This window comes from Gopherus evgoodei, chromosome 7 (genome assembly GCF_007399415.2).
Source record: "Gopherus evgoodei ecotype Sinaloan lineage chromosome 7, rGopEvg1_v1.p, whole genome shotgun sequence".
In the NCBI taxonomy this organism is placed as follows: domain Eukaryota; kingdom Metazoa; phylum Chordata; order Testudines; family Testudinidae; genus Gopherus; species Gopherus evgoodei.
This window is the reverse complement of record NC_044328.1, coordinates 108,910,060-108,937,664: the sequence shown is the minus strand read 5'-3', so window position 1 is coordinate 108,937,664 and position 27,605 is coordinate 108,910,060. Positions and strand designations below refer to the sequence as shown.

At 51.3% G+C, this 27,605-nt stretch overlaps 1 protein-coding gene across 5 annotated transcripts in view; it reads right to left on the bottom strand.

The window, feature by feature from the left end:
* PLXNA1 (plexin A1) overlaps window positions 1–27,605 on the bottom strand; it is a 401,191-nt gene that overhangs the window by 91,345 nt on the left and 282,241 nt on the right. For all 5 annotated transcript variants that reach the window (XM_030568426.1, XM_030568425.1, XM_030568430.1 and 2 more), the window contains 2 exons: window positions 25,044–25,158; window positions 12,160–12,360 (listed from right to left, as the gene is read on the bottom strand). In XM_030568426.1, the coding sequence (XP_030424286.1) occupies window positions 12,160–12,360; window positions 25,044–25,158 (316 nt within the window). The remainder of the gene's footprint in view (window positions 1–12,159; window positions 12,361–25,043; window positions 25,159–27,605) is intronic.

The following is a 27,605-nucleotide window of genomic DNA, read 5'->3' as shown; positions in this document are numbered from 1 at the left end:
AGCCAGGTGGACTTCCTCAATCAGCATCTCCCAAAAGATAAGCTGAATGGCTTTTTATTCCCCAGTGTTGAAGATCGGGGCGCCGAGCTGTTTTCTCCTACAATAGTTGATGACATCACTAACACCTACGGCAGAGCAAGGAAGCTGCTGCATTCCATACCCCGATTTACTGGTCGTGACTGTTACAAGGAAAACAGATTCCTGACCTCGGGACTTGGCAGTTAAGGAAAGAAGTGGCTGATTTCCAACTGTTGTTGAAGGCTACACAGATGGGTTCTGTGCACGTTCTGGAATCCCAAACAGTGTTTGTATTTCAATGTAAAGATGTTATTTAATAACAAGGACACTCACAAGTCCATAGCGGTAGGACTCTACACTTTAAAAGACTACACAAAGTAACTGGTTTACTCCCCCAGCTTCCCCTCAGCCCCACCCTGGGAGGCAGGTAAGTGCATTCTTATCATCTTCCTTTTTCAGATGAGAAAATGAAGTGTAGATAGGGGAAGTGACTTGGTCCAGATCAGTATCAGTGCTAAGCCTGGGACTGTGGTGTTCCTGGGTGCCATTCTGCCTCCAGTTCCCCTTTAACCTGTGTTCCCTCTGCTGAGCTAAGTGAATAACGGATGCAGAAGGGCAGGCCAGATCGTTCAGTGAGTTATTACATGTCACTTAACCCAAAGATTCCCAAACCACAGCCACAGAGAGCCAGCTAGTCACATGGTGCAGGCTCCTGCTGGTTGCTAGCTATTAAACTGCATTAAAAGAAATTAAATACCCATTAAACACTTTGCTAGGATTAAGTGCCCAGTTAATCAATGGTTACAGTTGCCAACGGGCTGTTCTGTGATGGTGGGGAATAGGAACGACATAAGGGTTTGGGCAATGGCAAATGGTGGGGATGTGCCTAGCAGACACTCTTCTTATGAAGCTATGCTTTCCCTGTGAAAAAGCTTAAGAACCCCTTGTTTAATCAGACAGTCCTTTGAGGACACAAGCAGCACAGGCACATTGCAGAAGGAGCCATAAAGTAGAGAAATTTGCAGCCTGGGGACAAAAATAGGAACTGCAGCCTGAGTAGCAAACTATACCCCCACCTCCCCACCCCACGAGCATTTCTCTGGCATCATGCCACTTTCAGCACATGCATCATCATGGGACACAGGACTAAGGAGATACGCATCAGACAGACACACACACAAACTTTCTCCCTGCTCCAGCCAGGCTGGCAGAACAATAATACTCAGCATGTGTATGGTGCGCTTGATACCCGGGAGGTAGGTCAGCATTATCCCCATTAGACAGCTGAGAAAGGAGGGGAAGGGGCGTGCCCAATGTCACACAATAACTCAGCAGCAGAGTCAGGAGTTCCCTGGTCCCAATCCCTTGATCTCACGTTTGGTGTATCAGAACAGAACAGCCTCCCTGGAAGACAGAGCATGGGGTAACTACAGTGGTGCTTCGCTAGGAATGCCCCAGCCTGCCCACTCCTCTTCAGATTGCACCTGATTGCTCCCTGCTGGGTATCCGGTCCAGCTAGAAACCACTCAAGCGAGAGGGCTCCCACCATCTCTCTCAAGACTCATCCTAATCCTATCTCACTGACTTTGCTGATTGTCAGCCTACAATTTCCTTCGGTTAATTTCATCTCAGTCCTGATAGCTATATCATCTCGTACCATCCTAACCCATTTCTCTCAGTCACAAGCACCTGTGGGTCTGTACGGTCCAGAGTACTGGGACAGGGATATGACCTTTCACCTCTAGCACAAGTGTGTGAATCCAGCCCAGAACAGCAGTGACAAAGTCATTACACCTACTCTTCCCCCCGACTTCCAGCCTCAATGTGCCCCATCTCTGTTCCTCTGGCTGATCTTGGACTGGGGTTGATGGGCCCCAAAGGGAGCTGGAATCTGTCCTCTTTGGGGAGAAAGATTTGTTGGCAAAGTGGGGCCTTTGAAGAGGAACCCCTGAGAATTCAGTTTCCCAGCATCCAACAGGGACACACAGGAAATCTATGCACAAGAATCGCTTTAGCCATCTGCTCTGAGCTGCTCCTCCAAATTCCATTTGCCCCCATTCATACAAACCAAAACCAACAAGCCCCCACCCCAGCAAGAATGCAGGAGCCTGTCCAGGCTCCGCAGAGGCATGTGATGCATGACCTTCAGAGCAGCACTTACAGGAAGGGAGCTGGGCCACTCAGCTTTTCTCCCAGAACTGTACATTTTATTGGCACAGTACATCTACCTTCCATAAGCTCAGTGCACACACACACAGACCTCCCTCTCATACACACACGCACACAGACCTCCCTCTCATACACACACGCACACAGACTCTCACACGTTCTCTCCTCACTCTCATGTGTGTGCGCCCCTTGACTGCATTTCTGTAGGAACGGTACAATTGCAGCTGTGTCCTATTTTTCTGTAGTTGATGACCTCAACTTCTTCCCCGCGCTATGGGGACGGCTGTAATGTACGTTGTGTCTCGCTGGGGCTCAACTGCAATTCATCATTATTTTATCTGCTGGAATTTAATTGGATCCTATCAAACTCTCCTGATACTCCCTTTTCCCTTTAAACACTGCTGCAGGAAAGATAAATGTAGGCGCTGCTCAGAGCGCGCGCCTGGTTTTTTCCAACATTTCTGGGGCTGTAGGATCCAATCCTATTTCACTCTCCATGGCTGGTTAATTAGAGACACATACACTGCAGGTGTGCAGCACTCATCACAGAGCATGTATGTATGATTTGTGTTCCCCTATAAATATACTCCAGGCCCAGTAAAATACCATCACAAACACCATGAGCCTTGGCAGTAATGCTTGGGCTCTGATTTTACAACACCTCTTTCTCTTTTACCATTCTCCTCTCCCGGCATCTTATTCAAGTTCCTTCCCTCAGATTCACCCAGTCGAGAAACCTGAGTTCAGTATGAACAGGGCCCAGAATATCATCAACAATAATCTGGAGACCCTCGGAATTAGGTCCGATCAAAGCACAAGCCAAATGTTTGCTCAAATCCACTTGAGGTCTTCTGACATCTGGCTTAGTGTTAGCCATGGAAATGATGCAAGATCCCACCCACTCATCTGCCCAGCCCCCAGTACTTGCAACATCATGGCACTGTAAGTAGCCTGGCATCTCGTTCAACATGAGAGGAAGTGTTGCTAGTGTTTGGAGTCAAGACTCTATTTCTGGTTCTGCTAGTGGCTCGCTCTGCAGCCTTGGACAAATCCCATAATCTCTGTGCCTCAGTTTACCCACCCATACACGGGGACAATACTGCCTACCTCCCAAGTGCTGGGAGGCTTACTTAGGGTTTGCAAGTAATTTGAGTGCTAGAGCTGTGCATAGGTATAATACAAAGCAATCAGCTCACCAAAAATATTTACATTCTGGATCCCTCTTAATTTCAGAGAAACTCTACAAGAATTCATAGAATCATAGACTTTAAGGTCAGAAGGGACCATTATGATCATCTGGTCTGACCTCCTGCACAATGCAGGCTACAGAATCTCACCCACCCACTCCTGTATCAAACCTGTGTCTGAGCCACTGAAGTCCTCAAATCATGGCTTAAGGACTTCAAGATGCAGAGAATCTTCCAGCAAGTGACCCGTGCCCCACGCTGCAGAGGAAGGTGAAAAACCGCCAAGGCCTCTGCCAATCTGCCCTGGAGGAAAATTCCTTCCCAACCCCATATATGGCGATCAGCTACACCCTGAGCATGTGGGCAAGACTCACCAGCCAGACACCCAGGAAAGAATTCTCTGTAGTAACTCAGATCCCATCCCATCTAACATCCCATCACAAGCCATTGGGCATATTTACCGCTAATAGTCAAAGACCAATCTCATTATACCATCCCCTCCACAAGCTTATCAAGCTTAGTCTTGAAGCCAGATATGTCTTTTGCCCCCACTACTCCCCTTGGAAGGCTATTCCAGAACTTTGCTCCTCTGATGGTTAGAAACCTTCGTCTAATTTCAAGTCTAAACTTCCTGATGGCCAGTTTATATCCATTTGTTCTTGTGTCCACATTGGTACTGAGCTTAAATAATTCCTCTCCTGCCCTGGTATTTATTCCTCTGCTATATTTGCAGAGAGCAATCATATCTCCCCTCAGCCTTCTTTGGGTTAGGCTAAACAAGCCAAGCTCTTTGAGTCTCCTTTCATAAGACAGGTTTTCCTTTCCTCGGATCACCCTAGTAGCCCTTTTGTGTACCTGTTCCAGTTTCTAACGAACAAATCCAGTAAGTTTCAGCCTGGCTCCCCTCACTGTGCTGGGTGGTGCTGGGACATGGGAAGAGCGTTTTCCAATCACAGGCCACTTTGCCACCGGGATAAAAAGGAAAGGGGGGAACTCGCTGTTCGTTTTCCAAAGAGGTAGTTACACTGGCAGATGCCTCTCCACACCAGGAACACCATGCTGGAAGGGACGGAATTCAAAGAGCTCACGGCTGGAAGCCAGAGATAAGATGCATGAAGGAGAGTGACTCTTCGGCTGTGAGTGAGGGGGGAACTCAAAGAGAATGACCCGAAAGGGCTTTCCACAGTTGACACAGCTGCACACCACCAAGCGTGGCTTTTGTTAAAGGGAACGGGAAATAGCTTAGCGCTACATTTCCCCTCAAAGTGCCCAGACTACAAACCCAAGTGTGAGCAGAAAGGAGAGCCGGCGTGTATTCTTATTTTACAATGTAAATGGACAGAACGTTTCTAGGGCCTCAGTGACTGACATTTCACCTTGGAAAGGAACATTCTCAGGAGAAAAAACTTGGGCCAAATCCATTTCTGGTGTAACTCCTTTAACCCATATCGGCTACACCAGAAATCTGGCCCCATATAATTAAAAACAACTCTTACCTTTGTTACTAGCAATGCCTCAGATTATGAAAAACAATGTGTGGCTGTTTACTGTTTGCTGACTCTGTTACCCGGCTGGCAGGTGGGCAATAGGGAGCAGAGGTAAGGGCTTGGGAGAACGGGATGGTTTAACTGCACACATTTAAGAGACTGTATCAACTGTGAGGATATGCAAATATTTATCAACCTTCCATTCGCACTCATAGACTCTAGGACTGGAAGGGACCTCGAGAGGTCATCGAGTCCAGTCCCCTGCCCTCATGGCAGGACCAAATACTGTCTAGACCATCCCTAATAGACATTTATCTAACCTACTCTTAAATATCTCCAGAGATGGAGATTCCACAACCTCCCTAGGCAATTTATTCCACTATAGCATCGAGCCTGCGAACACTTTGCCTGCACAAGTAGCTTTACTCACAGGTAGGTTTGCAAGATTGAGGCAAGTGTTCATCTCCACACTTTTACATGTTAAGGAGTTTTAAACTGCACAAAGGATACATGCTTCAGTTTCAGTGTATCACTATGCCTAATAATAAGGCTGAAGTTTTTGTCTCTTTAAGGATTTTAATTAACCAAAGCACTATACTCAAAGTTGACATGCAAATAACCTTTTTTTTTAATCAATCTTGTGCCCTGTTTTTGTTTCTTTATGATGTATACAGAAAGCTCAAGAGCGGGGGGTTAGTCTGCTTGCTTTTTACCCATACAAATATCAGAAATGTCATGTCTGGTGCCCCTTAGTTTTACTGGATGGTGTGCTAGATGTCTCAGAGAATGCATATTGTCAGGTTTCATAACTTACTGGATGGAGTGTTGAATCTTTAACAAAGATGTCTTTTCTTCAAAATGTTAACTGGTCATTGGAGTTAGATAAAATATATGGAGATATACCTATCTCCTAGAACTGGAAGGGACCCTGAAGGGTCATTGAGTCCAGCCCCCTGCCTTCACTAGCAAGACCAAGTACTGATTTTGCCCCAGATCCCTAAGTGGCCCTGTCAAGGGCTGAACTCACAACCCTGGGTCTACCAGGCCAATGCTCAAACCACTGAGCTATCCCTCCCCCTCCAGATCAATGTTACTAAAATTAAGCACAAGACAGAGCATCTCTCAATTAAAAATGTCTTTGCCATTCAGCCTCCCTGGCACCTTTCAGAAAAGCATCCCTAATCAGAAAAGCACTTAACTCCATGTGTAGGTCCCACAAAAGTCATGGGAATTAAGTATATGTTTAAGGACCTTCCTGAATCAAAGGGCTCAATTACACAACTTTCAGTCTCTGGTGATTTCAGCATTTCACTAGTTCTCCAGTCACTAGAGTGTCTTCTGGCTAGACAAGATAACTTTCTAACATTGTAAACGAGTCAAATTTAAACAAACAAACAAAAACAGGAATAGCATCCAGCCTTCTTTATCCATCACAAAGAAACAACCCAGGGTAGGAACTCTATCCCTCCTCCACCCCCTACTACAGGTCACCATTAATTATACTTAACTGCATGGAAAGTGTGAAGTGTTATCATCAAGCCAGATGGACCGAAAAAGGATAGAGGAGTAAAATTACAAAGAAGTGTGAATTTTAAGCACCCACTCTAAAGAACGGGCTGGCTCATTGCCTACAAATATTAAACAGGCACTGAGTGTACCCTGAAAGTAAAGACACGTCCTGTCATTTGAGAAAGATTTCTCTTGTGCAGAGTTAGAAGGGGAATGAAAATTGGATTTACAAAGGAATTCTGATTCATATCTTAACACCATGGAGTTGCAACTGACCAGCCCCAAAATCTCAATGATTTGTAACTCAAGGACAACTTGACCAATGTTCTACACCCTGTACACAGACATTTTGCTTTGCTGCCAGGGCACATTTGATCAATTCTAGGCCAAACCTGTGTTTTCATACTAGCCAAATGGCAACCTCTTTGCAATTTTTAATTATGGAGATGTAGACTCAAGCAGGAGATGCAGTGCTGTCCAATGGATAAAGTATTGGACTGGGACACAGGAAACCTGGGTTCTCTGTCCCCTATATGCCACAAGCTGTTTTGTGATCTTGTGCAAGTCCCTGCACACTCTCTGTGCTCATGTCGTTTCTTCTCTGTTCTGCCTTTCAGTTCTTTGGGAGCAGGGACTACCTCTTACCAGGTGTCTGTACAGTACCTAGCACAATAGCCCCACTGTAACACAAATAATTCATAAGAGTGGCTGGTTCTAGAGTTAAGTGTTGTAAGTTCTGGAACCGCCTTCCAAGGAGAGCAGTGGGGGCAAAAGACATATCTGGCTTCAAGACTAAGCGTAATAAGTTTATGGAGGGGATGGTATGATGGGATAGCCTAATTTTGGCAATTAATTGGTCTTTGACTATTAGCAGTAAATATGCTCAATGGCTTGTGATGGGATGTTAGATGGGGTGGGATCTGAGTTACTACGGTGAATTCCTTCCTGGGTGCTGGCTGGTGAGTCTTGCCCACATGCTCAGGGTTTAGCTGATCACCATATTTGGGGTCGAGAAGGAATTTTCCTCCAGGGCAGATTGGCAGAGGCCCTGGGGGGTTTTCGCCTTCCTCTGCAGCATGGAGCACGGGTCACTTGCTGGAAGATTCTTTGCATCTTGAAGTCTTTAAACCATGATTTGAGGACTTCAATGGCTCAGACGTAGGTTAGGGGTTTGTTGCAGGAGTGCGTGGGTGAGATTCTGTGGCCTGTGTTCTGCAGGAGGTCAGACTAGACGATCATATTGGTCCCTTCTGACCTTAAAGTCCATGACTCTATGACTCTAAAATACATTTGTGTTTCAAACAAAACCTGCTGGTTGGTGCCTAAACTAAAGAGCCCTCATGTTCCTTTAAATAAAAGCTCCAGGCACAGTGCAGTTAATGTACCGTTGCGAGAATGTACAGAACTGCTCTGAAAATACAGAAGTTACCTTTTGCCCCTAGCATTTCCCATCGTCCCTGTTTGCAGGCAGTAGTGGAATGGGAAGAAATCAGCACAGAGTGTCAGTAATTCCCATCCCCATCCCCAAAAAGCCACCTACTCGCCCCCAGTCATGGTAGCATCTCTCCCAGGCTTTGCATTTCTATAGACAGCTTCTCCCACTGACTGTGTAACAGATACAACCTTCAAGACCCATTAAGCCAGCATTCCCGCTACCATTCAACCATGCCATTTATTTTTATATCGTGCCCATCAGTACCCAGCATCCCAGAGCACTTCAGAGTGAGCTAAGCCAACCCATACGCTACAAAAACAGAGACTGTTTAAGAGAAGATTTAGCCGTCTTAACTCCCACTGAAGCCAGCAGGATCGAGGATCCACTCAGCACCTCATCGGATTGGACCCAAGTGAATTGATTCTGCATCTCCAGGGGAGGAGGGAAAGAATAAGTCAAAAGAGTTAATTTCCCGGGAGGCAGGAGCCCATGACCAGAGGCCTGGACTGAGCTGGCAGGAGGGAGGCTAGGGGCAGGGAGGTGGGATTGAGAGCAGAGGCATAGAATAAACTGGGGAGGGAAGGAGATGGCGACAGGGTGGCTCCTCAATAAATGCTCACGGATGAATACCCACCTTAAGGCTGGGAGATCACCAACGCCCACCACCTCCGTGCTTCTCTCACATTTTCAGCCTGGTTTCCTTCTTTTCCACTCTGTTGAGAGCAAACCCCACCAGACCTCTGGCAGGTACTGAAGCGCTGAGGGAGGGTGCGAACACAAAGCTGCTCTGATCTCCCGGGGAGCACAAGGGCAAGGACCCAGCTCTGCTTGGCTGTTCTTGGGAAACACCCCCAGGATGCCGGGTAATGGGCAGATCAGCAAAGGAAATGCTGGCTTCTGTGATTCTGTGATGTGGGTCCTGATCCCACCAACATTCAGGTAAGTGAGTAGCTTTACTCATGCGAGTAACCCTACTGACCTTAACAGGACTACTTGCATTAGTAAAGTCAAGCCGGTGAATAAGCAATTGCAGAATCAGGAACTATATGACTTTTCCTCATGCACCAGCTGTATCTGCACTGTCTTTCCCCAAAGAGCCATCCCACGGGTGCGCTGGGTGGCTACTCGCCAATGGATGTGGCTGGCATACTGGTAACCTGTCTCTGCGCTGGGCTCAGACTCCGTGCAGCCTCGCTGTCCTGCAGTGACTAGGAAACCCCATTCCTCCCTCCTCCACAGCTGACAAACGGCTCCTCCAAAGCACTTGCGCGACCAGGCTGCAGAATCCCCCAGCCTCCTAATCAACCCCATTTCAAGGCTTGCGAGCACTGGCAGTTGGGATGCGATTAGGCCTCGTACAACAGCCCGTGTGTTGCAGTAACGGCCCCCAGATGGCTGAGCAGGTATTTTGTGTAATTGGCCTCCTGCTGGGAAAATGGCCATTCTGCTGACCTCCAAAGAATCTCTTACAAGACTCTTATAGAGACGGAGCAACAGAGCTATCCACGGTGCAGGAATGAGAGTCCAGCTCGGGCGTTCCTAGCTGGGGGAGCGATCTGAGCTCTCTCTCTCTCACACAGACACACACACATACAGCACAAGGACTTCTTCATTCAGTTTTTCTTCAGACATTTAAAACTGGGCTACACGGAGTCCTGGAAAACAGACTGAGCCCACCAGTATGAGGTCAAGGGGATGGATAAGATGGGACCTGATGTCCCTTCCCTATCTCTACAGGGCAAAGCCCTGGTGGAGGATAACCCTGCACTGGCCCCACAGAGGGCAGGGCAAAGTGGAGCCTGACCAGGTTGCTTCAGCTCTGCATTGGCTTCCTCTCATCTCCCAGATACAGTTCAAGCACCTCAGCCTTCCCCGGAGAGCGCTCCCCAGCCCTCCCTGGACCCAGAACCTTTGCCAAGCTGCCAGGAGGGAAATGGCTGAGATGGGTGCGGGACTTAGGGCTCACCACGGGGAATGGAGGGCAGGAGTCAAGGCTTGCTGGCTGTCTGAGGTGGGATTTAAGGCTTGCTAAGCGTGTGCAGCATTTAGGGCTCAGTGGCAGACAGGTGGAGGATAGGGTGGAATTTTGGAGAGCTCCCCAGGACAGAAACGGTGATGTGAAGGAGTCAGTGACCCTTTGAGAATCTGAAACATACTCTCTCTAGAGCCCATTAGTAGCTCACATTCACAGCCATGTCTGTGTGGAGGGATCTCTCTCTCTCACACCCACCCACACACACAAAAACAAGACCATGGCATCTTACAAGTTCAGCTGCCCCTTGTTGCTTCCTCCCACCCCACACCTGCCTCTCATCTGAACTCATACAACTCTGTGTGCGACTTCGTGCCATTTCACAGCTGTGAGCAGGCTCTGCTCCAAGCCTGGCCTCAGCCCAGCACACATACACTGGGTAAGTGCCCCCTCCCCTTTCCCGTTGACTTATACGACAACACAATGTAGATCTTAGCTTGAGTTTTCTCCCATGAACAGTTTCTTCCTAGGAGTCTCCCTGCAGACCCTTCGGTACCAGCCTCCAGTCACCTCTCTACCAGAAAATGGTGCAGACATTTTATACCGCTGGGTCAGGTCCCAGGGTGAGTCAGCAGCAAAGGCGTAGCTGACTCGCTGCCCACCAGCCCAGGCCCATCCAGAGAAGGGCGCAGCTGCCCTGCTGTCAACCAGCTGGGGCAGAACAGAGCTGATAGTTTAAGTAGCAGATCCATCTGGGTGGAGAGCATCTCCTCTCCCCCAGACACACTATATACATCATGGGCAAAGAATCCCCTCTGCCGAGCTCCCTTTCCCCAAACCCGAACTCAAAAGTGTGGAGAGAGAGAGAGAGAGAGAGAGAAAGAGAGACATTGTGATGTTCTCCGGGCCCAGCCTAACACCCCCCAGTGAGACCTGCGAGGGGGAGGTGAGGAAGGAAAGGCTGTCTCAAGCAAACAGCAGCTTTTCAATAGCTTCTAAATGTCACTTGTGCAGCTGAAAGATGAGAGAGCAGGGAGCACGGCTCACGTAGGGCTGCAAACGAGTTTCATGGTGCAAACAAATTTTGAAAGGATTAAATGAGAAAGCGAGAGGAGAGGCCCCTTTCATGCAGATGAGGAAAGGCCAGTACAGAGCCTAGCAAGTCAGCAAAGGAACTGTAGAAGCAGCATTCCTTAGAGGTGAATGGAGGATTGATACTTTAGATCTGCCTGTTCGCAGCATCAGCGCTCTCCGCACACACAGCTTCCCAGAGGGACCACATGGCCTGGCTGTGAAAGCCACTCTACTCCTCATCCCATCCAAGGGCAGAGCGAGCCAGCCAAGAGGCGGTGCATCAGCAGAGGTGTTTGAGGGGGACACTGGGACTGCTGGAGGTCTAGACAGAGTGTGCACTGGCAGAAGAGTAGGAGATGGGTCTGAAATGCATCATCAGAGCTGGGGAAGAGGAGCTGGAATAGCAGGGGAAGAGGTTCAGCATTGAGGGGCATTGGCAGAGTGCTGAGAGAGAGCTCAGGAATGGAAACACAGAGGGGCTGGAGGGCAGGAGTGATGGGCGTTGGTAGAGGTGTGGGTAAGAGCTCAGGACTGGAGTAGAAGCGGGGGCTGCAGGGCAGGGTTGACAGTCATCGGAAGAGCTGTGTGTGGAGGCCCACGGTTGATGGACAGCAACCAAACAGGCTGGAAAAGTGTGACTGGACTTGTGTGAGCGCGAGTGAGCGAGTGCAATGCTGCATGCAATAAGGAATTAACTCAATTCCACTTGTAAAGTGGGATCATTCGGTGTAAGGGGAAACCAAGTGCAAACAGGGAAGGAAGGAAGCGGGAGCAGAGTCTCTAACTCCAGCCCAGGCTACTTTCTTTGGCTTTCATAAGCAAATTCCCTTAGAAATGCTCATAAAGCATGGGAGGGTCCCCCCTGGGGTTGGTTTGGCTCCACAGCAGAGGAGGGAGGGGTGTTGATTCTGCATGGAACAATTCCACCAAGCAATCTCTCCTTGCAGCTGGGAGGGGAAAGAGACAGGGAAAGGAAAAGACAGAGACTGGAGGGGAGGGATACAGAGCCCGAGGAGCTGGAGAATCTCTCCCAAGGCCCCAAGGGCACCATGAACTTACATTTTCTACCTGCCGATCAAGCATGAAAGAGACAAAAACCAGCCAGGGAACAAGCGAGGCATGGGGTGACCTTTAATCCGTGGAGTTTGTGGGGCAAGTGGAGAGGAATGACCTGGAAGCGAAACACGTTCTGCCTGGAGAAGTGCCAGGGGAGGCGTCCCAGACACTCTGCAGGCAGGAATGATGTTCGCACATACCCTGCGATGGAAGAGCAGCCCAGGCCCAGCAGGGTGGGAGCCGTGGACTCACCGAGGTGTTCTGGCACTGGATGCTGGTGCTGTTGAAGCGCAGAGCTGTGACACGGGTGGTGCTGCCGGGGATGTGGAAGATGCATTCGTAGTTGCGCTGGCCAGACTGTGGCTGTGGCAGGTTCTTGGCTGTCAGAGTGATGGGCTTCACCACGCCCACAGGGATGTAGATCTGGGTGGAGGGCAGAATCTGTGGGCAGTCCTGCAGGAGGAACAAACAGTAGGCCATGAACTAGTGAGACAAGGCACAATAACCCCCCAACCTGGAAATGCAGGTCATCACCCGCACTGAGATACTCCAGACCCTACTGAGAAAACACCCAAACCGATGGGCCAGGAAAATACCATGAGAGATGGTACACAGCTGGAAGGGCAGGATCCTGCCCTTTGTGAGTGCAGGAATTCACAGCTGCTTTGACCAAGGCTCTGCATACTCAGCAGCACGCAGGACCCACCTTCTGCAGCATGGCCCCCTGGTTTCTACTGCAGCCCAGTGCAGCAGGCTGGGAATTCTGCGGCACCTTTGGGCTAACACAGAAACAGGACAATGTCAATGTCTTCATGTCACTCTGTCCAATGTTGAATCCGTTTCCCACTGCCCCAACATCTGCCATTTTTAATGAGCAGTAGGATACAGTTGCACAAACATAAAGCCCAACTGTGTTACAGACTGTTGGGCCGGCAGGGAGACTGTGGGAGGCAGGTTGGAGTTGTGGGATGAGCTTGTTAGCTGCATGTTTCTGGTAAAATGATCAGCAGTGAAGTAGGCTTTGACATCTTCATTTTCATCATTAGGTTTCAGAGTTAACACACTGAGGTGCCCTTTCTCGGGCTACCCTTCTCAGAGCTACTGTTTCAGCTATCACTGCATCAGTTTCCCTAAGTTCACATTGTGACGAACTGGGAAAGTTCTTAATGTTTTCTCTGAATACTGTATTGGTGCCTCAGTGTCCCCATGGCAGTTCTTAAGTATCTGGCAGAGCAAAGGGCCAGTGCACCTAAATGCCTGACACTCTGTCTCTTAGCAACTGATGGCCTGGGCCCCTCCCCTGCAAAGGTGCCAGCTGAAGGTGTTGGAGACAAAGGGATCAGGTGACCTCCTGGCCCGGGAAAGGGGCTGAGGAGAGAGGAGGGGCTGGGAGGGGTTGTTAGTCTGCAGCTGGCTGGGGTCAAGGGTGGAGGGCAGACCTGGGGGTCTGGCTCACTGCCCCCCAGAATGGACCCAGCTGAGGGGTCCGGTTCGCTGTATCTACAAGCTCTGTTTTAGACCCTGTTCCTGTCATCGAATAAACCTCTGTGTTACTGGCTGGCTGAGAGTCACGTCTGACTGCAAAGTGGGGGTGCAGAACCCAGTCGCTTCCCCAGGACCCCGCTGGGGTGGACTCGCTGTGGGAAGCGCACAGAGGGGCAGAGGATGCTGAATGCTCCAAGGAGAGACCCAGGACGTGAAGACGTGTGAGCTTCTTGCCCTGAACAAGTCTGCTCCAAGGGAGAGGAGGCTCCCCAAAGTCCTGACTGGCTTGGTGGGGAGCAGTTCCAGAGCATCGCCCGGTGACTCCGTGACACACATTTGGAAAGATTTTGAACAATCACTGAGGGTTAGGAAAGCTGAGTTTCTGGAACACATTTCTGTGGCAAGGGGCGAATTCTGCAGCAAATTTTTCAAGAGGGACAAGCTTCCCCCTCACCCGCTTTCCTCCTACACCCTCAGCCCCTGTCCACAACCCGTCCAACCAAGAAAAAGAGGAGACCAGTTTTAGAGCCCATCAATGACACCCCCCACTCAGCCGGAGGGGGCACTGCTCAGCGGTACCAGGCCATGTTATTCAGCATGCCGTCACTGCCACACTACACTCAGCTCTGTCACATGCTACACTGCCACCCTCCTCACACTTGAGCCTGCCGGGAACCTGTTCTCACTCCCGTGCAACCCTCTCTCTAGGGCAGAGCCAGGTCCACGTGTTGTCTCTCCCACAGACACTGCTGGGCTCAGTCAACTCAGGCTAGTAGCCTGGAGGGGAACAGACGACAAACCAGCTCGCACTGAGCCCCCGAGCCCTACTCACAACCTGCCTGCTAATGCAGGGCTTCCCATGGAGCATTCCAGCTGGGCCTAGGCAACTAGAGCCAGCAAAGGACAAGTGAGCCCCAGGCCAGCCCATAGGCCCCGGAAAGGAAGCAGCTCTGCACTGAAGGTTGCAGGTCTATTTACAAAACGGAGAAGGGAAACTGAGACTCAACACCGGCCGGAGCCAGGCACACAGCAGTCCAGGCAGCCAGGCAAAGTTACCCCCACCCTCACTGCCCTGCCAGTGCATCTCCCTCCTGACCCACAGCCCCCCTGGCTATTCCAGTCTTGGGCCCCACACAGCTCTGCCAGTGCACCTCCCTCCTGACTTCCAGGCCCCCTATTTCAGCACTGGGCAATCTTGCTGAACCCCAAGCAAGAACCAAGTCTAAAATAAGTACCGTAACCCACGAGGGTGGAGAGTTGAGCATGCTACAACTTGTGGGCCCAACACTAACCCATCTGTGACAGCCCGAGTGAAACTCCACAGCTTGCCGAGAACAGAGCCCTGATATTCCAGAAGGAAAATCCTGCCTCCAGTTCATCCCTTTAACGTTCCTCATGAATTCTAAGCTGCAGAAAGCCCAGCTGGCCCATGAGGCCCTACAAATAAACAACAGAGCCAACTCCGGCTCTCCCGGCAGGTCTGACCTAGAAATCCAGCGCAGCCCTTGCAAAGGAGAAGCAGAGCATTCAGTTGTGGGATCTGCATAAAGCCACTTCCAGCCAAGAGGGGCTTAACAGAGTGTTCACCAGCTCTGCCTGGCACAGCAGCCATGTGCAGACCCCATGGAGATCTGCAACACTAGTGGGAGGCTCCACTGATTGGTGGCAACATCCACGCAGTAGATACGGCATCAACCCGGTCCCAGAAAGGAGGGTGACATGCGCGATGGATGGCTCAGAGCTGCACCTGAAGCTGGATTTATAGCTGAGCAAGCTGGGAGCTCAGAGGAACGGCAGCTGGCACCTGAGCCAGAGCCTCATCTTGCCAGTCTTCTGCAGCAGCTCAAGGGGGAAGCGGGCGGGGGTTGCACTAATGCAAAAGGGAACTTTTCACAGCATTCAGTTTCAACACTCAGGCTGCTCTCTGGGGATCCCCCAGGCCTGTCTGCAAAGCACAGGAGAGCGGGTGGAGAGCAAAAATAAATGGGTCTGGGCAGAACAACAGCTCGGCATTCCCGAAGGACCTCGCTTCGGCAACAATAGCCTGATGCAATCCCCAGGCCAGCCTTGCAGGGCCCGGTTGGGGACTCGTGCCTGGGGACAGCTACTCTTAGTGGCACTGGCTTTAAATAGGGGAGAGAGAATAACATGTTTTGAAACGAATACCGGTCCAAGAACAGAAACGGCACTTTGTTCGGGGATCTGCAGCAGCTTCTCCTGGCCGCCCTGATGGGAGCAGGGCGGGTCGGCCGATTCCCCAGCTGCAGCCTTCACAGCTCTCACCTGACATAGTGATGCTAATTCCAATAAGTGGGGCTGGAACCAGAGGCAGGAATAGCAATGACTGAGGTGCCATTCCACTGAGGAAAGCTACTCCCAGCACCACTGCCACTGCACATTCACCGGAGCACCCAGAAACACTTTACAGACATCCTTAACCACCACAAACCCCTGCACCCCCAGATCAGCAGAGAACCAGCACTGCTTGAGAAGAACCAGACCAACTTGCCATGTGGTCCATCTCCCTGAGGGCAGCGCAGGCTTGGGCCCTGCAGCACACTTCCTAGGGCACTGTCCCACCTGCTTTCCAGAGCTCCATCACCTCTCTTGGGAGGTGATTGCACAGGCTGATCCTGGTCGCCACCAGCAGGGTGATCATCTCCGTTTTGCAGGTGGGGAAAGTTAGGTGTAGAGAAGGAAACTGACTTGTACAATGATAGAATCCAGGAGCCCTGACTTGCAGAGATCCATGATCTCGCTCCCTGGTGGCGGCGGAGGGGCTCATTTAGGCTCTGGTTTAGAGCCCAGATACGTCATATTTTTCTTACAATGCTGTAGATTCTCTCCAGGCCACCAGGAGACAGACACCTGGCCCTGGGTCGGGGACTTGCAATAACGTCTCGGCTCTGCCAATAATCCCAATGCCATGGCAATAACTCCACTCTGGATATACTGTCCCTCCAGTGGGAACCTCCAGGGGATGCCCAGCTCCATACATTCGCTCAGGGGCACTCTGAAAACTGCCAGCACTGGATCATAGGACCGATTCAGAGAGCAGCAGCCGGGTCTGAAACCCCACAACCTCCTAGCTGGTGCTGACTCCCATCAGCCATTGCTCAGGATGGGATGTGAGCTTCTGACAGGATTTTAGCACTCTGTAAAATCCCCCTGCAGTTCAGGGAGGTATGGTAGATGGCGCAGCCTCCCTGGCCGGGAATCCACACACTCTCGGGGGCTTTGCTTCTCTTAAACAAGACCCGAAACCCCTCCACTTCCTTGCCTTCAAGGCCCTGAGTAACTGCTCACCCACCCTGCTCCCATCTCCCCCATGTCAGCCTGCCTATGTCTGCTTCTCCAATAGCCACCAGTGCAACTTCTCCCTAGGCATGGAATGCTCTGCTCTCCCTGAGCTGGTCGACAAGCCTACTGCCCTTGGACCCAGCGCCCTCCTGAAGACCCTCCACCAGCAATTCTCTGACTGACCCTTAAACAATTGGCTTGTGCTCCCTGAAGCCTCTGCTGAGTAACTGTGCGAGCCGATTGCTGTAGCTCCCTACCCTGCCAGCTGTTCTGTTACCCCACCTTGCTCAGGCATGCCTGGGTGCAATAGAGAATGGGCCCCACAGTCCATGCAAACAGAGATAACGCTCACACTCTCACATGAACACACAGTTAATTCTTCCTTATGCGCACACGTGTGCACTCGCTCTCTCTTACACACACACACACACACAGAGTCAATGCGCTCTCTCTCTCTCAGACACACTCACACTCCCATTTTGCTGAAGGAGCCGAATCCACCAGCTACGTCACATGTTCTGCATCTGCCGGGAGATTTGTCTCATCCAGCAAAAATCTCACCCTGCTCCAAAACAGGAAACACCTGGTGCTGGGAGCCATTTCCAGTGAGCCGCAGGCCCTGTCACTCCAGGCCAAAGCGCGTGATGAGGTTTCCTCGGGGGGACTGGCTGTGACTCTACCCAGCCCCCATCTTGTGTGGTGGCCAGGGGATTTTTATAACTCCTTCCTGAACAATTTTCAAGCACCAATTCAAAGGACTGATGAAACTTCCCATGCAGTCAGTTAACTCCTGCCATGCTGGAAGGCTCCATAGAGCCCCAAAAGCTCTCCACCCAGCTCAGGGGCCTATGCCGCATTCCTCTCCAGCTCCCCCTTCCAAACTCCACCACCTAGGAGCAGGGCAGGTGGAGAGTTGGGTTGGTCGAAAATTTTCCATTTTTCTCCAAGGGTTTTCAACAAACCGAAATACTCGGTGGCCATGTCAGCTGCCCTCAAAAACTGGAGACCTTTAATTAAAAAACAAACAACCCCTAAAATGTTAGATTTTCACTTTTTTAATGAAAATTCGTAATTTTCCACAGAACTCCCCCGCCCCTGTTTTCCAAAAAGCTCCAGTCATGGAGTTGCAGCACCACATAGATATTCCACCACATGGTCCAGATGGGTACTGGCCACTGAGACGAGAGTGGATGGCCACCCTGGCTGGAACCTCCCAAACTCTAGGGGCAGTGCCTGGGGGTCAGGGGGTGCAGCAATTGGGTACGAGGCTGCACCCCCGCCCTGCCTCCTACGCCGGGCCTTGCCCCTCTCCATCTGTATCTCGCCATCTCTGGGCCATTCTGACCCTCTCTCTTCCCTTCCATCTGGCTGCTTCTCCCTGTCCCTCAGCTGTCACACTCTCTCCTCGCCCTCCATCTGTCTATCCCCCCCCGGCCCCACCCATCTGTATCGTTTTCTGTCTCCCTTTCCTCCACCTTTGGGTGTGTGTCTCTCTCTTTGCTTTCCCCCACCCTCTATCTCTGGCTATGTCTCTCCCCACCCCACCTCCCCACTTCTCTCTGCCTCTCCCTCTTTGGACTGCTTCTCTCCCAGCTGATTCCTTCACTGGATGAATCCAGCTCTCACTGGCAGGAGAATAGCTGTGGCATATGCACAATTCTACCCTCAGGAAGTGCCTACCCATGCTAGCATGACAGTACACTGTAAGCAACCAGATTCAGCCATGCCAGGTCCTCAGCTCCCAGCACATTGGGGCAGCTGGGAATCTGACAGCCACTGCTCTCATTGGGGGAAATGCACTGGAGGACTTTGCTGAAGCCCCTACCCAGCCCACCCCAAATTCCTCTTGGAGTTTGTACCAACTCAGCTTACATTCCCCCTCAGTAAGGGCCCACCATCTTCCCTCCCAAAACTGGTGGGGGGCCCTCATCTTCCTTTAGAAGGATTGGAACAGCCACCAGGGTGACCAAACCTCCCACTCTTCCCCCAGGGCTGGTCCCTTCTTTCAGTATAATTAGCCCTTCCCTCTGCTGTGATCCCTGTCTGCGGGCCTGCCTTAAAGCAACTCTGGGCCAAGCTGGCTCTGAGTTGGGACCTGGGCTGCCCCCTAACTCCCCTTCCACTGAATTGTGGCTGCATTAGTGTGTGAAGGAGTCTGGCTTGATCTGGATTCCCAAGAGAGAAGGGGTAGGCCTGGGAGGCTGGGAAAGGGGTTGAGTTGGGAGGTTTGGAGGTGGAGGTGCAGGAGAGTGTTTTAGCAGCTGATGGGATCAGCTGGAGAGCATGTCAGTGGCCTGAGGAGAGGCGGTCTTGGGTTAACACAGCAAAGGGTAAGGTGGTTTGGACACGTGGGGGAAGCAGGTGGCTTGTCCTGCGGGTGTGGGTGGTTGGTGCAGTCAGCAGCTGGGAACCAGGTGCACCATCCTACAGAAGGGCCCGGTTCCATTCCTGGTCTCTTACTCCTCAGGGCTGTCAGTGCTGCAGAGGCCAGGCCGGGGGTCCAGTGGTTAGGGCTCTGCACACTGCCATAAGGTCTGGAGGAGAAGGGAAGACCCTGAACTCATTGCCAGCCCCAGCCCCTTGCTCTGTGGGTTGGTAGCATTGGAGAGTCGCTCTCTGCTACCCCTTCCACCCAAGCTGGCTGAAGGAGGCCCTGCCAGGCTCCCAAAGGAAGCCATCCTCCACCCAAGCGCTTTGATCCTTTCTGGGGAAAGGCAGAGGAGTCTTTCCAATGCTTCAGGGATGCCCCAAAGTCCGACTGGGTCTCCACAGCTCAGAGTAGCACCTGCTCCTGGGTATGGGGGAAGAGCTGACAGCATTCAGCACAGGGGCTCTCCACAGATCGTTGCAGCCTTCAGAGCACAAGCCTTTCATGGTCCTCCCCAATTCCACGGCAAACTCCCCTCCAGCAGACACACAGGACCCTGTCTCCGCAGAGCAGCCTTTTACTAAAAGATAATTCAATCTGAACGGTTGATCACATTCTCCAGCCACCACTATGAGTGGGAAAGTGGGGCGGGAGATGGGAGCTCCTACTCTCCCCCCATCATCACGGCCTTCCCTCCTGCCGCACTCCTAGGGAAAGCCCAGAGGGTCAAAGAGCAATGTGGAGTTAAACCTCAGGAAACCAAAGCCCAGAGATTCCAAGCCCACCAATGGCCTCGGGGCAGGGGCTTAATTCTCACTGGCAGCAGGAAAGTGGCAGGGTGCTGGCTGTTCCCAGGCACACCCTGGACAAACACAAGGACAAATGCAATGAGTGATAGCTCCTACCAACCCGCAATCCCTCCTGGCCTGCTCTCATGAACCAGCCAGCACCAGCTGTGCTACCCAGCTTTCCATACACGCCCCATGTAGCCCGCATTTTCTGTGCTGCCAGTGCCCAGGAGCCTCCAGGGGACTGCACTGCTCCCCTGCTGCATGTGCCAGACTGGCCCAGGTAGAATACACCCATTCGGCTGCCTCATGCAGCGGGCGCCTCGCAGTGCACCCCTGATTACAAGGAGAGCTTACTGGCCAATGACAGCACAGCAGGTACAAGAGGAAAACCAGCAAGGAAAGGGTTAACGCTCTGACTAGAGGCAGGAGATTTCCATTACCTCACTGGCCACACTCAGACAAGCTGAAATTCAGCCAGACCAAGCCCTGCTTAAAATAACTCTGAGGGTTAGACACACACCCACGAAGGCTAGAAATTCAGCATCAGGTTGAGTCTCTGTTCTTAATTTGACCTACAGGCGATGGCCCAGCACCAAGGAGGATTGCAGCAACCTCTACACACTCACGGGGCTCATCAGGATCTGTGTCTGAACCGCTCTCATTTAAAAACTTCCCGAAAACAGGCTCTGTAGGTAGAGTGGCAGGAGCTGGGAGAGGCATCCTGGCAGACAGTTTGCCAGTACTTCGCCACCCCTGCCAGGATCCCCCAAGTGAAAGTGACCTCAGCTGAGCTGTTCCAAGCATCGCACAAGGCTCAGGTCCTGCCTGAGTTTAGCCCCAATGTTTGGCCAGGGCCAGATCTCACCCACACGGTGCCCGTTCTCAAACTTGGACCTCTGGGAAGGGCCCATGCATCAGAAAACAAGAGTCTGTGGATATTTTCAGATGCTTTTAGAATCATATCTCCAAAGGTTACTCCAAACTGCTTCCTGCCGAGGTTTGCACATGCAGACACAGCTAATGAGTGCATGCAGAACAGGGAGGTATGCAGCGAAAGGGCTGTGAGTGATGACCGTACAGTTTTCAGGTGCGATTTTGGAGTTGGCGAAAATGTGAGCCCTAAAGTGCAGCTGCTCTGGAAAACAGCATCATTGGGGTCTGTGTTTATTGGGCCTCGCTGATTCCAGATCATGTATCCGAGATATTATGAGGTATACAAGACCAGGTCCTCTTGCCTTGCTCATGGAAGCAGCCCCACTGACTTCTGTGGGAGCAGCAGGATCAGGCCCATTGACTTCCGTGGGCCCCTTGCACGAGAAAGGCATGTAGGATCGGGTCTATCATAAATAAAGTCGCTCCCTCACACGTAAGCAGCCGTTGCACAAGAGTAATTGTGCTGCTGATGGCTGGGCTCTGGATGAGTAATTGCCCAGTTCTCCGCTTCCTTCCTGGAGGGCCCAGGCTCCCAGAAATGACAAAAGAGGGGGAAAAGAAAAATGAATGGTTCGTCGCTGGGAGCTCGACCTATTCAATGCCGAGCAGACGCTCGTCAGCCCGGAGCGGCTGCAGTGACAGGAGTCAGGGTGGAAACGACGCAACGAGAGGGAAGTGAAAAATACCAATGAAGGTGCCTAGGCTGCACTGGCACTCACGGTTGGATCCATCTAACTCTGCACATGAGCCACCCACAGGGTGGAACCAACTCACAGCTACTCCAGAGGAGTGCCAGCTTATACACCCTGTGCTGGGGACTCAGGAGACACCAGCCGCAAGAGATGAAGAGGAAAGGCTCCCAATGGTTATGGGGAGGGGGCTCTCTGAGAGGAAGCTTCTGCTCACCCTAAGCATGGGAGCAGAACTGGACAGGGGCAGGACAGTTAACTGGCTGGGCTATTGGCAGGTCCCATAGCTGATGTGGGGGGGTGAAGGCAAACCAAGGGGTATACGTGAGGGATGGCTGAAGATAGGAAGTAAGCATCTCTGGTGGGAGGAGGGCAGGAGGAAAGATCCCAGAACTGTGGAGGAGGGGTGGCTATGGGAAAGAGTCTGTGAAATGAGGTGGGGATCAATGACGTTGGGGGGCAATGTACTGGTGAATCTAGGCCTTCTCCCAAGTTGGAGGGCTGACTGGCTTCTATAGGAAGATGCCCTCTACTGAGGAGGTGAATGTCTCTGAGCCAGCCAGAATTTCATAAACCCGGAGAGAGGAGAACAAGGGGGAAATCTTAGCTGTTTTTTATACATGGGAAAGTACAAGCTTTACTTTCCCTTGCTCCCTGGGCCCAGTCCTAGCCTGGGATCCCTGATGTGACATGAGTTCTGCCAGATCTCAGCTTCACCATTAATGGGCAGGCAGGAGAGAAGTCCCTGAGATCACGTTGTCAAGTGTTTTCCCCAGTAAGAAACACATTTGAACCATCCCCCTGAAGAAGGCCCATTGCTCCTCCTTTCAGCAGAGAAAGGGGAAAGCACCTAACAGGTGTCTGGATGGAAGGGGGACAACACACACCATGTCTAAAACAAGGATGAACATTGTCCTCAGAAAGCCTCATTATTTCTAGCACTCTCTGCTAATTGCTGGGGGAAGGCAAATGGGAGGCCTGACTTCCCAGTGTTGCTAATTCCTCCTCCAATTCAGAGAGGCCCCTCTACGAGCAAGTGCTTTTTCAGCCTGCCTTCAGAACAGGATGGCTCTAAACCACAGAATGGCTAGCCAACCTCTGTGCCTAACGTTGAGGGCTGGGTGTCCATCAGACAGAAACGCAAGCGGCAGGTCGATCTCCGGGGGCAGACAGCCAAGGAAATCACCAGAATTCAGTGCAGTACTGCTTTTAAGCTGATCAACACCATTTGACAGCGGGGAAGGCATTTATGACAGTTTGAGTCCAACAGGAATGCACTCATTTTAAAAGCAACCTCGAAACCACCTCTCTCAGGTATTAACAAGTACTTGTTCCTTGTAATGTATCAGCAAGCCAGGACGTCAGCTACATCTACACTACAAGCTGGGGGGTCTGATTCCCAGTTCACGCAGACATCCTCATGCTAGCTCTCATCTGAGCTTGCACACTAAAGATACTAGGGTGGCCACATTAGCATGGGCAGTGGCAGTACCGTGCTAGCCGCCCTGAATACAAACCTGCCTGAACCCCGTGGGTACATATGCAGGCTGCTAGCCTGTGCCACCACTCACAGCTGCCTGCGGTACCACAACGACACTATTTTTAGTGCACTAACTCAGATAAGAGCTAGCACGAATATGTCTCCTCCAGCTGGGAATCACATCTCCAGCTCGTCATGCCAATGTAGCCTTGGGGAGCGTCTGGTGACAGTACACAGGCTGTATTACTCCACCTGGGAGCTAGACAGAGCCATAGACTCTGGCTGAGCTCAGAAATTCATTGCAGCTAAGTGCTGCCTCTTCTCTGCACCCCTACCCCACAGTATTCAGGTGCATAACTGTTTGACGCTGGACGAGGTGAACAGGTGCAGTTCAATCACAGTAAATCAGTCACCAGTGTCTGGAGCATCCCAACGCACCCGTCAGGGCTTGCAGAGCCCCAGACGCACACACACCACAAAGGGTCACTGCTCTAACCACTAGACATTTCCTTGCCTTTGGCGACTCAGTCTAAAGCTTCCAGCATGGGAAGGGTTAGTGCCGCCTCTGACAAAATCAAACTGCAAAGGGGAAGTGATGGAAGGGCCGAAGGGAAACGGTTCTAGGCAAGTGGCAGTTTTTAACAAAGCGCTCCTAACACATGGCTTTTTAAGGGAGCCCTTTTCTTCCAATTTAGCAGATGGTGACAGAAAGCACAGAGCTCAGTCTAACACAGACAGCCTTGGGGAGAGAGAAACCTTCATTAGTCACTTGCTCTCCGCAGCAGGCTGGGCAGCTAGTAACACAGGACAACAAGGCCGGCAGCCATGCATGTCTGAATCGGAAGGGGATTCAACTGCTGTCTTCAGGGCATTAGCGCATCACCACAGGGGGTCAGGAAGGAAATTCCCATTGACCCCAGCTCTAGTGACATTGTGCAAATGGCCACATGGACTTGGGCTGTATTGGGCCGCTGCAGGAAGCCACATGCTGGCATTGCTGGACCTCTGGCCACCATCCAGAGATAAAACAAGCTGCATGAACTCTTGAGTCCCGTCTGGAAGGCCTATAACACAGCATGGGTGAAATCCTGACTCCACTGAAGTCAGTGGTCACACCATAGGTTTTGCAGCTGCACACACCCTGGTACCACACCACCACATGCAGTCCTAGTTACACCTCTTACCCCTGGCAGGGCATGGAACATTCCCCCCAGGCAATGGCAGGAGCTCTGACCTAACTGTTCAGAAGTGACTTGTGATGCTGGGTGCTCAGCTTGAGACACATTTGGAAAGGGCAGATGATCTCATTCTGAAAACCAGGCCCCTGTAACGGTGTCTCAAGCTGGACACTCCCAAATCACCAGTTACTTCAAAAGGCAGGTCCTATGCTTGAGCCATCCGGAGCTAGCCTGAACAAAGCGCATGCTCTCTGGACTAGTCCGGCACTGCCTCCTGAAGGAATAGGCTGAGATGGTCTCATGAGCCAATTTCCCACTCCATTTGCGGCCATGGCTGTTCACGAGTGTAGTGAGACATGCACAGTGTGACGCTCATTTGTGCCTGCACACACTGGGGTTGCAAGTGTTAGAGGCCAGTTGAAAGTTTGGCCGAATTTCTACAAGTCTCTAACTCCACGAAGTAACTGTAATTAAATGACTTGGGAGCCCCCTGCAACTGCAGCACATGAAGGGTTAATGGTCTAACATAGTAGCGGGTTTGAAGCCGCCTAGATAAGATGAGGTGCAGGAGGGTGAGAGGAATCACCAGTGGCCTGGTTTGTAATGCACTTACTGTCACCCAGGCCTCACTCTTAATGGCTCACACAGTGACTGATCATCAGGACAAGCTGATGATACCACTCAACTGCATCCATCACTGCCCAGGCAACAGAAACCACGAGCAAGCCCTGGCTGGAGGGCTGCAGGCTTGAGGCCATCACAGATTTCGGAAGGTTTCGGGGGACAGAGAAGGGATTGCAGCTCTACAGATCTCTCCCTCAAAAGCTAGCAAACAGTCCATGTCAGAAACCAAAGCAGAGCAGATGGGAGGTGGCTGGAGACTCTGGGGGCAGCAGTTTTACGGCTCCTTACCTCAGACATGTTGACACGCCCCTCCTGGAAGGAGCAGTCAGCAGCGTTGTGGGTGCAGATGTGCCGATATTTACACCAGTGGCATGGGAAGGAGCCATTCACACAGGACAGGCAGCTGTAGGGAGAAAGAGCCCATGAGGTAGCATCAAAACACTGTGAGGCAGTCACCACCTCTTGTGGTCCCAAAGCGCCTAACAGACTGCAACAGGGCCCGTTCCTCCACCCACAGAAATGCAGCTGTATTAATGGCCCATGGCAACATTAGGCCACACAATAATTTAGGACAAGAGGTGAAAACACACACTCACTCTCCAACTGAACCTGCAGGGGGATTTAGGGAGGCAGAATGGAATTACCCGCAGTCAAATTTGGCCAGCATCTAGGGGTTAACATCCTGACCCTTGCTTAAAGTGCAACAGGATTTTTAATCACCATGAAAGGTCAGGGCCTCTATTTCACATCTTATCCACATGGTTGTATCTCAGGGGTTCTCAACCTGGGGGTCGGCACCCCTCAAGGGGTCGTGAGATTATTACATGTAATGGTGTTAAATATATAAAAAAGTGTTTTTAATTTATAAGGGGGCGGGTCACACACAGAGGCTTGGTAGTTGAAAGGGGTCACCGCTAAAAAATTTGAGAGCCATTGTTGTATCTGATACAGCACAGAGCCACCTAGCACCACTTTGGGGGCAGCACACAGTCAGAGGGGAGAATGCCCTTACCACGTCACCCACTCCATTACCTGCGGCACAGCACCCCCTCGCACCACCCTCAGGCACTGAGACAGAGCACAGTCAGAGGGTTGACAGACCCCACAGAGTCACCCCTCCACTCCCTATGTCAAAGCACCACCCTGGGGCCCTGCGGTCAGTCTGACTTCTAACAGGGGAGCCCCCTCCAATACCAAATCATCCACTCCAGGGCCTGTATACAAAGTTTACAGCTTCTCTCACTCCTCCCCTTGTCCCAGCCACGTTCTCCTCCTCTACTTCCCCTCAAAACATGTGGTGATAACACACGCCATGTGCTCAAAGGCAGGGGACCTGCGGCCAACCTTTCTCTCTAACTTGGCAGCGCTGGGCCCTTCCCTTCCTGCCTGCTCATGAGGGGGCTGAATTGCACACTTTGTGAGCTTTATTTTTGGTTTTATGAAAGGCAATTTTAGCAAATGGAGTCAGAACAAGGCCCCTCCATTGCAGGGAGAAAAAGCCCTCTGCATTAATGCACATTCATTCAGAGGAAAATTATAACTGGCCAAAGGTTGGGTCAGATTAACATTTCATAACTGAAGCGCCTTTCACTTGGTTACAATGCAATGTGTGTGACCCCCCTCTGTCGGCCCCCTCCCACATCCTTGGTCACTCGCTGGGCTATGCCTGTGTTTCCCACCCCCTTTTCTGGTTGTTTGTGTGTCTCAATCCCTCCCATGGTTTTCTGTCTCCTTCTGGCTGATTGTGTGTGTGTGTGTTTCCCCCTTCGCTCTAGCTATGTGTCTCTCTCTCCGCCCCCCTTCCTCTATCTCCTCTGCATCTCCCCAGGGCCCATGCTCACCATTGTTTGATCCCAAGAGCCCTGCTCCTGTACTTTGAAGTCCCTGTGTCAGAGACGCCTTGCAAAGGGACAGCTTTGGTAGGATACAGACATGGCAGGCAGGAAGCTTTTATTGAACACAAAGAGCACAACTGTAGCCCTTCCAAAGCACCATAATTAGAGCTGGACGCGAAAAAGAGACCTGGAGTTACCTCAGCATGTCAGCCAATTCCCAGAGAAACTGAGCAGCTAGCCAAGCCTGCAGCATCGGAATCCACAGGGCCCCTCTCACCTACCCACTATAGCAGTGCAATAGTCCGCACTATGTCTTTGGTTCCAAGGCTGGGCATAGGGATTCAGTGTGAAATATCAGTCTGAGCCACACAGAGGGAATGGTGGGAAGGGGCACTGCGCTCATGCTGGAGCCCCGGCATGGGACAAGTGCTGCTGGATTTGTGTTAGCTGTCGATCCTGGCCCATGTGCTCGTGGTCTGGACATGCTGTCTGCTGACACTTCCTTGGCTCTATTACAAACCACCCCAGGGATTGCTCACCTGGGAAGAATTCTACTAACTTGATGGTATTTTGGCCTTGCCACATATTCACGCAGCCTAGGGCTGATCACACCCAGCTAGCATGTTTGCCAAGGTATTAAACCCTTCCTATACTTGGTGCTAATACACTTTTAAACAGGACTTTGTTTAAAATGTGACAGCTAATATGTTCTTCAGAAACACCATTTCTCCGAGTCTAGACAAGGCCACCATCCTGTTGTAAGACACATTTCAGAAGTGCTTTAACAGCCTGCTTCAGGTCCAGGATCAGCTGACACAGAGTATTTCTAGTACAGATGGCGATCTCACATCAAAAGAAGGCTCAACTCAGGCAGAATCCCAGCTCTAAGCCATCACCCAGATATTAATGTGGTTGTTAAATAGCTGTTTAGCGCAGAGCAAGTAGCTAAATAAATGAACAGGGAGTCTCTCCGTGACACCAAACAACAGTCTCTGACACTATCACTGCTTCAAGG